Source organism: Stegodyphus dumicola, chromosome X1 (assembly GCF_044657685.1).
Source record: "Stegodyphus dumicola isolate Sdum_Otavi_A_Nest chromosome X1, ASM4465768v1".
NCBI lineage: Eukaryota > Metazoa > Arthropoda > Arachnida > Araneae > Eresidae > Stegodyphus > Stegodyphus dumicola.
This window is the reverse complement of record NC_140780.1, coordinates 155,647,534-155,663,801: the sequence shown is the minus strand read 5'-3', so window position 1 is coordinate 155,663,801 and position 16,268 is coordinate 155,647,534. Positions and strand designations below refer to the sequence as shown.

At 32.9% G+C, this 16,268-nt stretch overlaps 1 protein-coding gene across 25 annotated transcripts in view; it reads right to left on the bottom strand.

The window, feature by feature from the left end:
- LOC118203271 (NADPH oxidase 4-like) overlaps window positions 1–16,268 on the bottom strand; it is a 365,714-nt gene that overhangs the window by 267,744 nt on the left and 81,702 nt on the right. For all 25 annotated transcript variants that reach the window (XR_015038575.1, XR_015038569.1, XR_015038570.1 and 22 more), the window contains 4 exons: window positions 11,264–11,348; window positions 5,770–5,867; window positions 2,676–2,703; window positions 2,493–2,565 (listed from right to left, as the gene is read on the bottom strand). Coding sequence is in view for 16 of the 25 variants with exons in the window: in XM_085807835.1 (XP_085663961.1) it covers window positions 2,493–2,565; window positions 2,676–2,703; window positions 5,770–5,867; window positions 11,264–11,348 (284 nt within the window). In the remaining 9 variants the exon portion in view is untranslated. The remainder of the gene's footprint in view (window positions 1–2,492; window positions 2,566–2,675; window positions 2,704–5,769; window positions 5,868–11,263; window positions 11,349–16,268) is intronic.

Sequence of the window (16,268 nt, the reverse complement as noted above, 5' to 3'; positions counted from 1 at the left end):
TCATTCCCTTCGAGGGAACCTCAGACTCCGACCTTTCTCATGATGAGTCTATCATGAAATTATTGATCCAACAGCCGGAAACGTTGCGCTCTGCGTGGTATTCACGATCATATAGTATCTGAAGTTCACTGCAGTAAATGGATGAACACAACTCCGTTTGCGCAGTCGTGGCGGTTCTTTTGATTGCAGATCTTCTCTAGTATTTTGTATGTTCCTTACCTGATCCGCTTTAGCCAAAATGAGCAACTGCTTCTCTTAGGCCATATGATGCGAAATCTTTGTCAATTAGACAACCGTTAATAGCACCATCAGTTACGTTTCAAAGACATCTTTGCATATAGGTTGCAATACCAAACCGAAAAATAAAGCTAAAATTGCCATGAGCGAGAACTTTTTTTCATTTAAATAATGCACTATGCTCCTCTCTCTTGCGCATTCAATAAACACTACAATATTATTGGCGCTGAAATTATAATCATTTGCAGAATCTTTTAAACAACATTTGCAGGCATGCTAAATTTCGAATCTACAACTCATTTCTCCATGGGTTCTCTTATTTTTTATATTCTTTTATTTATTTTTATAGTGTTTACAGTATATAGCTTGTTATTTATTTTTATTACTCAATGTTCGTGAGGTGCGCACAGCCACTTTGCAGTGAAATGACTAACAATTAGCATTCACAAAAAACTAGTGATTTTGTTTCCATTAAAAGTTATTAGCTTTTTCTCTGTTTACCTATTTAAGAAGGCTATAGCGACAAAATTGATTGCAAGAACAATCCATGATATTACATCAAGTCTTGCCATTAGTCAGTACTGAGAAGTGTGCATTTGAAGTGCCTAAGAAGATGCTGAGAAAAAGCATAATATGAGCAAATAACACTTATTTAAGACTCTTCAAGTTTCATACAGTTACGTGGAACTCAGTTGCATGTTGTGTAAGTATATAGCTATTCCCCTGAATCTCTGATATGATTTTTAGTGAATATGACTGTTTAGTATACGAAGAGTAACAAATTTATGTAATAGGTATTGGGTTTTTGTTAGGTATAAATTCAGTTTGAGAAGTTTTCCAGTTCTGAATTAGCCCGACAAGTAAAATAAGTCTCTTCATGGATGTAACGTCTTATACTTTTACAGAATAAATTAGCAATTAATATCTGTTCCTGAGAGATGAATCGAGAAAATAATTAATATTGAATGCTATGTTTTCTCTTCTAACGATGAGAATGTATCTCAGCAGTTTTCTCCTTTATCATTATTAGGTTTTCTAATTTTCGTTTTCATATGCATTTATTTTTAGTGATTAATAGCCTAATTTTACAATGTTACTATTTTTTTATATTACCTTCCTATTATAATTAACAAAGTGTATTAATTAGATTTTATAATATGAAAATAAGCGTCATGAAAGTTTTAAGCTTAAGTCTTAATGCTTAAGAACTGGCTATCGTAACACTCAGCTCCTCGTTATAATAGCTGAGTAATATATCGATTGATAATTTAATTTTTATATTAGTTATGTACGAAGACAGGCACCCATGTGTATACTTTTCTGTATATACAGAAAGACAGTGTATTATAAATTAAGCAGATTGAAGAAATGGTCAACAATTAACAAGAAAACATATCATAAGTTCAAATAAAAAACATATAAAACCGAAAAGTGAAACTAAATAAACAGCAGTAACCTATTTTATTAGTAAGTCTAAATAAAATGCAGTAACTACCTATTCCACATGACTAATAGTCATTCAATACTGGAAACTCGATATTCGGGTTGATATAAGTGCACATATACACACAATTGAGCCTTGATGATTAAAGGTAAAAATGACCACCTACTACCATATATTGGGCTACCATGGATGGCTACGAAACTTCATGATGCTCTATAATAATATATTGTACTCAGCAGTGGATAAAATTTGTATTTTCCCACAAAATTTTGATTTAAAGTCAAATGGGATATTTTGTTGTTATTAGATAACTGTATAATAGCATCTGAAGTACTCGTTAATTTAAATATTTTAATTTCTACACATTAAATCATTTCTTAACAATTGTGACTGGTGTAGCTCAAATTCCTGAATTAGGCATGATATATAAACATATGTATGATAATGCTCAAACACATGTATCAAACATTTAAGATATTCAGTAGAATTTGATAATGAATGGTTTTATTAAAATATTGCTAGACTGTGTTTATATAAATACTATGCTTTAAAAATAAGCGTAGATTAAATATACTTATATAAGTCTATTTATATATATCTAAAATTATTATATTAAAAACTGGTACTCCTATAAAAAATATTAATTTTAGAATAACAAACTCAATGAAAATAATTTACATTTTGGTATGTTTTCATTCCGAATACTTCAGAGCTGACTGCTTTAAAAAAGCATGATTTCTGCTTTCAAGAATCAAATAAGAAGTTAGTAATAAATAACAGTAAGAGATAAGTTACTTCAAAATATGTATACCTAACGTATTTTACAGCAGTTGAAGAAAGTATACAAAGTATGACAATCATGAGAATTCCTGTAATACCTGGAACTGCAGAAAATAGATATAATTAAAAAATTTACAAGGCATATGACGAACACAGTGAAACGGCAAATTTTAAAACTAGTATAAATGAGTGAATAAAACACACACGAACTCACCTGTTTTAATTACTGAATTCAGAGGATCCTAAGAAAAATGGCAATGTTATATTTTTGAAGTGAAACAGAGGAAAAAATGCAGCATTTTAGCATAAATGAATTATTTATCATGTTACAAAAGTCTATAATCTACTTACTCAAATAAATTATGTAACAAGAGACGAAAATGCACATTTAGTGACACGAAATAATTCGCATTCAAGGGTTTTTAATTATCCTTTCCGCGCCTGTAGTAATTTTTCAAGTGTATTCATATTGCTTGTAAAATTCTTTTATTCGATTCTTGTGAAAAGAAATAATTAACTATAAACAATTTGATATAAAGTACACAATTTATATAATAAATATGCAAATAAATATCAATGCATTTCGTAATCATTACTGTTAGAAGAATCTGTGAAAAATAATTATTTTACAGCAGCATTTTCCAGTCATTGCTTTGCGATTCAGTAGTGCGCCGTGAAATCCACCGATTATGTATGGCGAAAATTTTGAATTTAAATACATTTTATATTTATTACATATTTAGATACATACATAATTCGGAGAGATTTTACACTAAAACTTATCGAATATTTATCATAAAGCCTTTAACCCTTTGCGGCACAGTGTGTCCGGTGTGGACACACCTAAAATTTTCCTTCTGTTCGCACAGAAAAATTGAATGAAAAAGGATTTAGAGGTTACTATAGGTTACTCTGAACTTTCTTTATTTATAGTAGATGGCAGCTCAACACAAACCAGTCCATATATTTTAGCCATGTTTAGTTTTTTAAGACCCTCATTTTTCAAAGAAATCTTCCAGACTTTTTTAGGGTATAAAAGGAATTGTTTGAAAAGAAATTTCTATGTTATTTTTTTGGCTGCATGCTACCTTATTCTACATTAGTTTTAAATTTTTACCCTGAAATCTTGCCTAAAATTAAACGGCGAATCCTAGGTGTGCGCAGACCCCGCTCACCGATAATCTAGAACAACTGAGAGTCTGTATTCTTTGTTTCTCCGCATCTCATCGGTCAGTTCATTGACAACAATGCTCGTTTCAGCACTCTTTTCGAAGCTCTATTTAATCAGTGTGCCCACTTTTGGCACAACCATAGAATTAAAACGATAAGTGCTATCTTCACAAAATTTTACTTGTGTACTCCTCTAGGCCTAATTAGACTGCCTACTGCCTACCTTTTTTTTTTTTTTTTTTGTTTATCAAAACTCTGACTTTAAAAGGTAGCGTGCCGGAAAGAGTTAATGTGTGGCTAATTTTTCGACTGGTATATTAGCCACCAACGGCCGAATGACGAAAGATGTAAAACACCGAGACTTCAGTTCGTCCTCTTACTTTTTTTCAGATCCTGGCGCGGAGGTTTTTCTCAGATGGAATGGAAGCACTCCCCCAAATGAGCACATTTTTTTTTGGGGGGGGGGATAAACTAGATGTCCTTAGAATGTTTCTCAGTTATTAAGCAGCCTATTCTTTTGGCATATAAAGAATATTATTGGGTTTAGAATGAATGAGAAAAATGAATTGCTAGACATTTCAAGAGATTCTATCATAAATCAGATTGGATGTTACTGAGAAGAAAGCACTTGAAGGTTATCTACCTAAGGCAATGAAAGCCTTCTTAGAGACATCCATTTCCTAAGGTATAATAAGGAAGCTGGTTCTTATTACTATTACACGTTATATCCCCGAAACCTCTTGTACAACCAGCCTTTCCTAAGGCGTTCGAACCCTGTTCTACCAAGTAAAAGGATTCCGTTAGTATTTTAAATTTTTACATGATACGTGTGATTTACTGTATCGAACGAAGCTGAAAATTTGAAAAATGAAAGAAATTTTTTTAACTCTATAAATCCTCATTTTCTACAAAGGAAAGGGAGTTATCTAAAGAAAGGAACCGACTTGTGCATTTAATAAAAATATAATTTTTGTTTGTTGATATATATTAAGTATACCATTGTATCTTGATGCAAATGCAGGTTTATTAATGGGTGTATGTTAGCAATCATATTCAGAGCACTGCTAAAAACAGCTGTCAATAATTCTCAAACGTGTTAGTGCAAAACACGGATTTTGAATAAAATATATCATTAATCGAAAATATTTAGAAATCTTTGCTCATTTCCGTGGTTTGGGCTTTTTAGTATCGAGGAGCAAATAAACTACTGTTATTCATTGTTTTTTTTTTCCGTAAATAATTTTTGTAATAGCTTAGTATATTTCAATAACCTTTGAAATAAATTTTTTATGTCAAGTAAACATTTTTAAGAAGATTAACTTCGAGAAGTAATATTTTAATCTTCATAAAACATGCAATTTTAACGCTTGTATTTATTTTACAAAATTAAAATTTTTTTAAGCTCTGATGACTTCAAAGTACATTTTCTCAGTACTGTAAAATTCTCATTTAAGCGGCACGCATTGCTAAACAAAAGCGACAAATACAAGTCACTTTTATATACTGATCTTAAGATTTTCTAAAAGACTGTCTCAATAAAGCGATGTCTCTGTTAATCAGAATCAAATATTCACATGCACATACGCATGATAACATATCAATGCACTTGTAACGTATGTCTAATACATGTCTACACATATATAATAAAATAATAACTGTCCTCTCAATACGTGCTAAAATTACTATCAATTTGTATAATCAGATTTCCAGTGCATATATTAGCACTGCAAAAGATAATGAATTCAGAAGATTCAGCTGAACCATTTTACCACAAGCTTTCATAACTTTATTTATAGAGCAGAAACAGATTAAACAGAATATACTGATTCACAGAAACAAGTTAAAGGTAATGACTTGAAACGTAAATAATCCAGTAAAATTTGGATAACTGAGAGAACAGACTGCAGTTTCAGTGCAATATATACTATATATATATATATATATAAATTCTCATTTCATTCTGAATTTAAGCGTTAGATCTATTCTGAGGTATGTTTGTTTTTACTGAATTCATGTGCACAGCATTAAGTATAAAACTCCAGTAGATATTTGGGGAAAAGGAAATTAAACGGGCTTAACACAATACTTTACTGTATATTAATAATGTAAAACAGAAATAAAATAAGAAGCTTATTTACTTCTCCTTTAAAGTTTGCCACATTTACATCTTTATAAACAGAGTTATAATGAGCAGAAAAGTTCACAGCGTTAATGATGTGAGCAACTGAATGGAAACCTAGAACAGAAGATAAAGTTATAAAATTTGAAAATGAGCGTATACTATTCACATAAAACGCGAAATTACGTCTCACTAAATAAAGTTTTAATAGCACAGCCTCGAAATGTATTATAAATGTTACATTATTATACGTGCTACGTTTTGTTTACAGTAAAAACGAAACATTGGATTTCAATATTATTACATCTATTACGCTTCATATATTATTAAAATGAAACTAAGCGTCTTCGGAATTAGAACAAAAAATACACTTATTTTAGATATAAACACACCATTTACAGAGTTACTATAAACGAATTATTTCAAAATACCTTATTTTCAAAAGGATTACATATACCATACACTACTTAACCATTGCTAAAGGACTGAGTAATTTGTCAACTAATCATAGACATCCTTCAAAGAAGTGACACCTGGCGCTTACCGTATTCTGTCGTGTATGAGCTGCACTCACATATATGCAGCACCCTTAATTTTTACCTCTAATTAAGGAAAATTCTTTTTCGAGAATAAGCCGCGGATCTACCAGCTAGAGTACGTTTTTTTTTTTTTTTTTTTTTTTGTTTTGTTTTGACGTGTGGAAACAGTTAAACGGAAAACAGTACTTACCACACACTGAGACAAAATTTTTATTATTGGTCAAACATGTTTCTGTGTTTAGCGCCTTTTATTCATTGTCACGAGTGGTACCAGAGTACTTGCCTACACTACCAGTATCATTATCGCTAGTACAGGTATTCCACAGCATGTCACTAAGATCTGCAACCACAACTAGTAAAATTCTAAACATTCATCTAACAACTGAGTGTATTTAATACGCATTTAACACGCTGTTGTGTTGCCACATGTTCGTATGTACATATTTCTAGTCACTCGCGTGTATAAGCCGTACCCTTGAGATTCATCTGCTTTTTTGTCAAAAAAAAAAAAAAAGTGCGGCTTATACAAGAGAGAATATGGTATTTAATAGAGGCCCTGAAGTACTGATAATATGAAAAATGGTACAGATATCGCCTCATGGCAAAACAAGCTAAGCAAAAAAAAAAAAAAAAAAAAAAAAGAGAGAGATCCTCCTTACAGCTATTTTCAACAGTTAAGCAAAATGCTCGTTCTGCACAAAATAAAACAGAAGAAAAGCTTCGTAGATTTTACCCCAATCGTACCTCTGGGCAATTTTGAGATCGAGGACGGTTCTGTCTTCAAGAAGTATGTATATTCCGTGCCCCCGCATGTTTTATGGGATGTAAGTCCGGGGCATATGCAGGCCATGTCATGCGATTCTCAGCTAATCTGTAGCTCACTTCAGATGTTCTATGCGGGTGGGCATTGACATGTATTAACAGAAAGTCAGGATCAATTGCATCACAGAAAAGACGGACAGATCCCGGGAGAAGTTCGGTGTAATGCCACTAAACTTTCGTCAAAGATATGAAGAAGAGTTCTGACATTGACCATGATAGCCGCTTACACAATTACTTCTTGAACATAGCGATCATTTTCCTGGACATTCTGGTGAAAGTAACGAAATGCGTACTCTTTCCACAAAAGTATTATTTAAAATACTGCTTGACAATTGCTAAATAAAAATCGGAAATTCACAAAACTCACAAGGGCCGGAAACTCACAAAAGGTTCGTCATATTATTGCAAATGTTCTAGATATGGTCCTTTGGTCACACGACACAGATCCGAGCGGTAGTCGAATGCGTCGCGTACCTTTGGCAGCATTACGTTGTCAATGGTCATCACAGCAGCAACGAAGCATCACCCTGAGTATTAACATTGCTAATAGCAGACATAATAAGTGCGAAAACACAATTGTTAAATTACCTCTAAAGTAAAAATCACACACCATTAGACCTAGGTAGCCATGCTACAAAACATATAAGCCGAATTTGACTACCCCTTGGATGTTCGGCGGTTACCAAGAGGTAACACATATTTTATTTATAATGTGAGAGAAGAACTTAGTTTCCTGAAGAGCCTGGACAAAAGTGAGGCAAATAAGGCACTTGTCTCAGATGAACAAATACATGGGGTGCCAATTAGCTGCGAGAATTTAGAAATTCATTTTCAAAAACAAATTATGATTTTATCTTTCAACTCTGGAATACACTAATGAATATAAAAAAAGAGTGTTATGTCATAAACTATCAACCTAACTTAAAAGAAGAATGAATAACATTAATTTATTCTCAGAAGAGATGAGGTTTCAGAGTAGTGCATGCATGTTTCAATGTGCTACTTTCAATATTAAAATATTGGAAGTAGCACATTGAAGTTAATTCCCATTTGTTATGACGAGCTACACAGATTAAACTTCCATAGAAAATATTATACTCCGGACATACGTAATTCTTTACTCTGTCTCCCATCAATAATCACTATTCCTACTGGCCCAAAACAAGTTTTCCGAAGTCGACTAACTAAGCATAGACGGCGATGCAATTGTTGACAGTTTTTACAGCACAATGCACCCATTGGATACCATTGGAATAGCATCGCGAGACTAAGCGAGGATGAAATTGAAATGTACCTAATTATTAGTCGTTAATCTTTTTTGGCAATGAACGAAATTTGCAAATGAACGAGACGCATGATTTGAAGTTTCTCTTCTTGGATCCATGTTTAATTTGCGCGGGAACTATAAATAATACTATATTACTATTTGCGCAGAAACTATGTACTATACGCGCGCGAACTACACATCCCTTAAGGTCATTTCTGAAGAAAACGCATATTGCTACACAGTTTAAACGAATCGATACATTAGTTTGTTTCATTCTTTGTCGACTGGAATTTAATGTATAAGGTAGATATAACTGCCTTTTATGAATTTTTTAGTTTCAAAGCAATAAAAAAGAAGATTCAAAATTTTGAATACTTTGTAGAAGGCAAACTGATCTGCTTAATTGTAATGTAACTGATTTTGACAAAAAAGAACATATTGAAAAATATAGTTTAATTCCCTGATTCTATATATATATAAAAACATATTTAAAAGAAACTGCTCCTAAATTTTACTAAAGAAATTTTAAAAAATATAGTTTCAAATAACACTGAAACGGTAAGAAAAAGATACAAATGAATGCGATGAACTATTGACTTAAGATTAAAAAAAAAAAAAAAAAAAAAAAAAAAAAAAAATTGGAATTCAGTTAGGCCAGAAACGGCAAAATTGTTCATTGCTGCGAATACAAATTAGGGGTAAACTTTTATCATAGTCGAGAAATTTTAGACATTGAAGCCTACTGAGTTAACTGAAGACATGAGGTAAAAATGAAGATAAAATATGTAGCATTATTAAATCTCGTTAACTTTAAAGTCATTCTTATGTTATGCTGTTAACTCGTTAATTTTAAAATTTTAATTATATTTTAAAAAATATAAATACTGTTATGCATACTGTATAAATTATATATACATATTATGGTTACAGCCGAAAACAATGCGGCAAAAACATCGCGGACGAAAACGTCGTGGAAAAAACAACGCAAGGAGAAAACGTTCTGGTACAAAACATCGCAATTGTAAAACATCGTGGTACAAAATATCGGGGTCAAAAATAAAACGGTTCAAAAACTTCGAAGTTTAAAAACATCGTTGTCAAAAATATCGTGGTAAAAAATAAAGTACGCACAAATCATCGCATGACGATAACATCGCATACATGGTTTTTTTCAAATCGCATAGTGACATAATCATGTAACTGAATTTCTTCATAACTAACGAATTGACATCCAAAAAATTGATTGCGTGCTATACATGAAAATGTTAACGACACTTTAATAATAAACGAAAACAAAACAATATATAATTTTCATTAAAACAATATCAGATTAGCAAATGTGAAAGAAAATAATTTGATCATTAATTAAGCAATTTTTATAGAGGTAACCTTATGCAGTTATTTATCTTTCTTTTTTTTAGACTGTATATTTCATGAAAAATTGTCAGTTAAACTTTATAAACAAAGCTTAATTTAATGATCTTTGTTAATTAACTATATAAATTTAAAATTCTATTAAGCTTTTTAAGTTGCATTAATTTTTTACTCATTTTAAGTTTTTAAATGCTTAAGTTTCCTTCTTATTTTTTCAGCAAAAATTTATTAGTTCGTTCAAATATATGAAATATAAAAGTAAAAGAATCCCTCTTTACTCCTTGAGCTCTATAATCTTTATACGAACATGCATTTACATCTTTCAAAACCTGAAAACGCATGTGTGCAATGTTATCGTCATGCGATGATTTGTAGGTAATTTAATTTTTACGGTGATATTTTTGACGACGATGTTTTTAAACTGCGAACTTTTTGAACCGCTTTATTTTCGACCACGATATTTTGTACCACGATATTTTAGAACTGCGATGTTTTCTCTTTGCCATGTTTTCTCCCACAATGTTTTGTATCACGACGTTTTCTCCTTGCGTTTTCTTCTCCGCGAAGTTTTCGTCTGCTATGTTTTCGGCGGACACCATATATTATGTATATTGTATAAATTGTTTAATTGTTGATTAATTTTGTACTGTATAAACTGTTACTGTAAAATTATACGTATTTATTTTTAAATTCTACACACTGTAGAAATATAATCGGTTTTAAAATGCTGTAAATATACGATTGTTTCTAAAAGAATTCCAACCAGTGATTGAAATATGTTTGGATAGTTTTAGAAAATTCACAGGGATTCAACAGGAAAATTATGCTCGGTTTGCATTAATGTTACAATCTACCTAGGATTATAAACATAAATTAAGATCTGTCATGGATTATTATATTATTTGCGGCTTAACAGAAAAGATATTTTTAGTGCTTTTCATTTCAAATTTGTAAGCCATTATACATATTTATTTTTCAGAATATATAAAGCTATAATTTAATATTGTCGCAAGAGTTAATGCATTATAATTTGAAATAGTTACTTTTAATCAGTATAAAATTGCGAACATATAGTTTATTTGTATTGCATATTGAATGTATGAATAATATACAAAGTGCCTACAGAAGCCCTTATCCGCTCCTTATTTCTGTAACCGTTGGTCGTAGACATGTACTTGCAATTACAGAAATATTTTAAATAACGTAAAGATTCATGTTTTGGCATTATTAAATTTAAGGAGATCAATTTTGCAAAGATTACGTATATACAAAACAGACATGTATTTCTGACCCCCCCCCCAATACAGGATAGCATTTACTTCTTTGCCTTCAGTTGAAAAAATATATAAACACCGTTCTGATTTCCCGTTCTTTCTATCTATCATTTATTACTGTATGTGAAATACTTTTGAAAATCCGTTGATTCATTTGCATCAGTTACTCTTCTAAATTTTTGTAAAATCAATTCTACATAATAATGAAAAATTAATAATTGCATTGAAATAACTTACAGCCAGCAATAAGGATTGTAAAAGCACACGTGACATGAAATTTCCTGCTTTCATCTATTAAATCAAGAACACATTTTGCAGACACCTGAAATAAAACAGAAAGCAATTAAAGCAAATCATATCGTTTATTAATCATGTGACAGTCATTTGCTACTTAAGTATGACAAAGAATTTACATATAAGAGTATATCATTACATGATACAGATTTTACATCACTTTGCATAATAGTATATTTTTTTCTAAATTTTGATCATAGTGTGATTTTCCCTCTGAGCACAGGATTCTCTAATAAACGCATTGAAAGGTTGCAATTTAGTCTAAATTTTGTATAAAATAAAATATTATATCTTTTAAAAGCTTAATATGGTATGCCATCTAAATTAAATCTTCGTTTAAATATCGTTCTATAAATTATGTACATCACAGCAATTACAACTTCTTTAAAATGACCATATTGAACCAAATACATACATTTTAATACATACATCTTTACCTACATACAGGGTGGTAATAAAGTAATTTGAGCTGGCCAGTGGTTGAGTAGATTAGGTCGCTGAACACTAGCAGTTCAATCCTCTTTTGAACCGCGCCCACCAGCGGCCGAGCGGTAAAGTCGCTGAACACTGGTAGTTCGGTCCGAGGTTCCAATCCCGCGAACGGGCTGGCTGCATGGGTGTTTTCGTGGTTTTCCCTATGTGTAACGTGTATACGAGCCAGTTTCCCTTAGAAAGTCCTCCACGAAAGGCATCCCTCCCTTTAGGCAGATAGCCCTCGTGTGCTTTGCCATTACTGAATATTCCATTCCATTCCATTCCAACTAGTGCCCAATGCTGTAATTATTTATGTTAATTAAATTCAGATGAACATGAAATTGTACTTCCACGCATACGTTAACGTCGAAAATATGCAAATTCGGTGATTGAAATTATAGCGCACAACAGCCAAATGTTGGAACTGCGATCTATTGTGTTGTTTAAAGTGAATGTGGTTTCTGAGAGTAATCAGTATTCAGTAGTTATGGCTTAAAGACATCATTTAAGTAAAGGCCAAAAGCGGCGAATAATTTGTGAAATCGAGGGAGGTAAAACACAAATGGAAGGCGCCCAAGATTTGAATATCCCTAAAGTGTGGTATCAAGAGTTTGGAGACACTTCTTAAGTATTGGATCAGTTGATAGACAGTCTGTTAAAGGCCAACCAACAGCAACAACTGCATCAGAAGATCGTTTTCTGCCGTTGTTGACTAGAAGAAACCTCGAAGCGACTATAAAAGATTTTGAGTTAGACTTTCAAAGTCACCACAGTAACTTGGATTAGCCGTTCTACTGCTGCAGGAAGGTTTAACGAGGTTAGACTGTATGCGAGAAAATCAATGGTTTGTGTTCCACACACTCCAGCTTCCAGAGGGGCCATTTATGGTGCCGTCGTCATGTTCAATGCAGCCAAGAGTTACTGGGCCGAATATTGTTTACTGACGACTCCAGATAGTGTATGAACAGTGATTCTAGGCATATTTTGACCTGGACAGCGGAAGGAAAACGCAACTGCTTCTTCCCTTGTCCGTGATATATCCTGTTTCTAGAACCGCGGTTTAACTGTCTGGGGAAGAATCGTCGCAAGTGGCAGCATCGAGCTGATATCTCTCAAGGCTTTGTAACTGCTCAGAGATAGGTGGACGAGGTATTGGAACCCCATGTTTGACTGCTCAGAGGTGCTGTTGATCCACAACTTTTGCTAATATATGACAATGTTCGGCCTCATCGAGCGTATGTGATGTCAGAATACTTGCAAATAGAAGATATCACTTGAATCGATTGGTCACCTCATTCACCCGACTTGAACCCGATTCAACATGCAAAGGATGCCTTACGGCGCGGAATTTCCTCCCCGGATTCTCCAATAGCTAAAAAGAGCATTTTTAGAAGAGTGGCATGTAATTCCACAAGACTTGATTAACACTTAGGTAAATTCTATAAATTCAAGATGTGAGGTATGCTTATCTGCTCGAGGTGACCATACACCATATTAAGAAAAAAAGTTTTCCTCAAGAGGTGAATTAATTTTTCCATCATTTTCCAATTTCCATAAATTTAGTTTTAATTTCAATATTTCGAGAATAATAAACTGTCAGAGGTTGTAGTTTATGTTAACTAACCCTTTTGAAAAAATGTCTATTAATAATTTTTCATTAAGTATCAGTTATCTTTTATTTCTGTCATTACCCTTTAATTTTGATGACCAGTGTAATATCCAGAACGACTCTGCAAGGGCAACGATATGGCGAAAACCAGGGACACGATATCGGGCTCCAGATATCGTCGAACGAGACCATTACAGCGAAGGAGGCTTACTTGTATGGGCTTAGATAGCAAAGAATGGGCTGGCCGACCTTTAAGTGTTTCCCGGTGGTTCCGTCGCAGGCGTCCAATACATCGCGACGAAACTGCACTCCCTTTTATCGTGGCAATGGTACCCACGCAATATTTATGGACGATAACGCCCACTCGCATACAGCTGGAGTGTTTCGGAGTTATCTAGAGAGTGAAATAATTCCACATCTGCCGTAGCCCGTTAAATCACAGGACCTGAACCCCCCATACAACATATATAGGACATATTGGGACTACGAATAGCAGCATGTCGCAATGTGCCGCCAGGCACCCTTCATGAACTCCGACATGCATTACTACAGGAATGGGAGCAACTGCCACAAGAGATCAACGACACTATTGCCCGCTTGTCTCGCCGTTGTGAAACATGCACTTCAGCTATTAGGCTATTAAAATTATTTATTAGTGTGATGTTTCCGTTGCACATTCTTCCAAACCATTTAGTCTTTCGCGATGTGATGGTCATAATGCATGCGTTTTTTATCTCTTTGCTTTATTGCTTTTTATGTGGTCTAGTAATGCCACAGAAACCTCTTGGATCAATTTCGCGTATATCCATTAAATGGCTTTTGTTTTATTTCGTGTTTTCCCTTTGTTGCTTATTTTTTTAGCAGGAGTATATATTGATTATGTGTTCTAGTGTAACGACTGTTAGTATTTTCTTACAGATCAAATCTTAGTCTTAAAGTTTAGTGTGAACGAAATTACATTTTAATTTATTTGTTATAAGTTTAGTGTTTTACAACACTATTTCAAGAATGTTAGGAAATTTTTTTAGGTCTAGACTAGTCAATAAATTCTTCAATTCAATCAGTTTCTCGTTCACTTTTTATAAAAGCTGATAAAGAAATCAATTAACATAAATAATGTTACGTTTTAATTTTAAATTATGAGTTGTTATATATTTATTTTGAAATGAATAATGTAATGATTGGTTTTTGTTTGATTATATATTTCTGTCTAATTTATCAAAGTTAATGAATTTTATGGTATTAAAATAATAAAACAATACAATAATAAGATAGACTGCGTGAATTCAGGAGGTACAAGGGGGGGTCATAGGTTCTGAAGAACTAGTTAGGGGTAGTCTTTAATTATAAGGTCTTATTAAGGGGTACGCGAAGGAAGAATGACTTAAGCTAGCCACTAGCCAATGACTGCAGCTGTTCATTTTCTTTAAACAGTTTTTCCGAGTTTTCCTGTACAGTAACTGTAATGTGAATTAGAAAAAGAAATGCTGTTTCATTAAATTTGATACGAAATATTTATAAATTTTAATTTGGTAATAAGATAAAAACTAATTTCATGAATGAATTCATTTCCGATAATATGTTTACTGCAAAAATTCAATCCTAGTAATGAAATTTTGAAGTGGCTATGTTTTTCTACAAAGTAACTCTGTTCAGCTGTTAATCTAATACAACGTCTGAAAGCAGAGTTAGGGATAGTCTTAAATTACAAAGTAGTATTAAGGGATACGCGAAGAAAAGCGGATTAGGAACCAGATTACGAACCTGCATGAATAGATTACTCAAAAAAAATAATTTTGATATTAATGAAGTAGCGGTTGAAATAAAACATATTATAGAACAGAGTGAACACTCTCTAACATAACCATACATTATCAAACAACACTTTATTTATGCTTCAAAGAAGTACTGTGCTTCATTAAATCAATTTTGTGTGCCTCAGTTCGTCTTTACATTATTTACAATAAGCTTTTGTCTGATCTGTTTTTATTCTCTCCAGCCAATTCTCATACACAGGAACACAGGGCCGGATTAAGACTGTTAAGAGGCCTTGAGCATTTAAAAGGGTTTACCAACATAACCTGTTTATTCCCATTCCTTCCCTCTTGATCTTGGTTTATTTGAACCATATATTTCATTGTAAAATCGGCAAAGGGAAATTTTTGTGGTTCCCCCTCTCCTGAGTTTTTGAAGACTTTTTTTGTGGTGCTCCTTTTGATGGCCCTAAAGCATAAGCTTATTTTGCTTAATGGCTAATCTTGCTTTGCTCATATATGGATATTTTAAGCCAACCAATTTGAAAAGTTGTGAGGATTTATCTATATATTTCTGACTAATAGTTCATTTGAGTTAAGTAACATTTCTGTCGTTCTTCTTTTCATCCACGCTTTTCATGCCAGAATGTAAATGAGATAGCGAGCATTTATTCAGACTGAGGAAGAAAGAAGTGCTATTTAAGCAATGGTTTCGCAAGTTGATTTTAGTGCTTGTTCTGCCTATTGGAGGCCACTTTGTTACCGTGACTAATTAGAGATTTGTTTCTGTAGCGTTGAGTGCTAATAGCCATTAGTGTTATTAGCCGCTACAAACCAGAGCCTTCCTGAGCGTTACTTTAATTTAATTTTAGTTCAGCATTACTGTCTGAGTGAAGCCAGAAGTGTTGGCTTATGTAAGCCAAAGTGGCGCCGTTTGTGAAGATCTTTGTGTTTGAATAAGAGGGTATACACCCTTCTTCTGACTTTTGTTTGTATCATAAGACTTGCAGATAATTTTTCTACAGTCTTTTTAGAGCTCGTTAGTGTATGCTTCCTAAGCATAGAAGACGCCATAAGGTGATGTTAAATCTTTTCACATTATTCATAATGC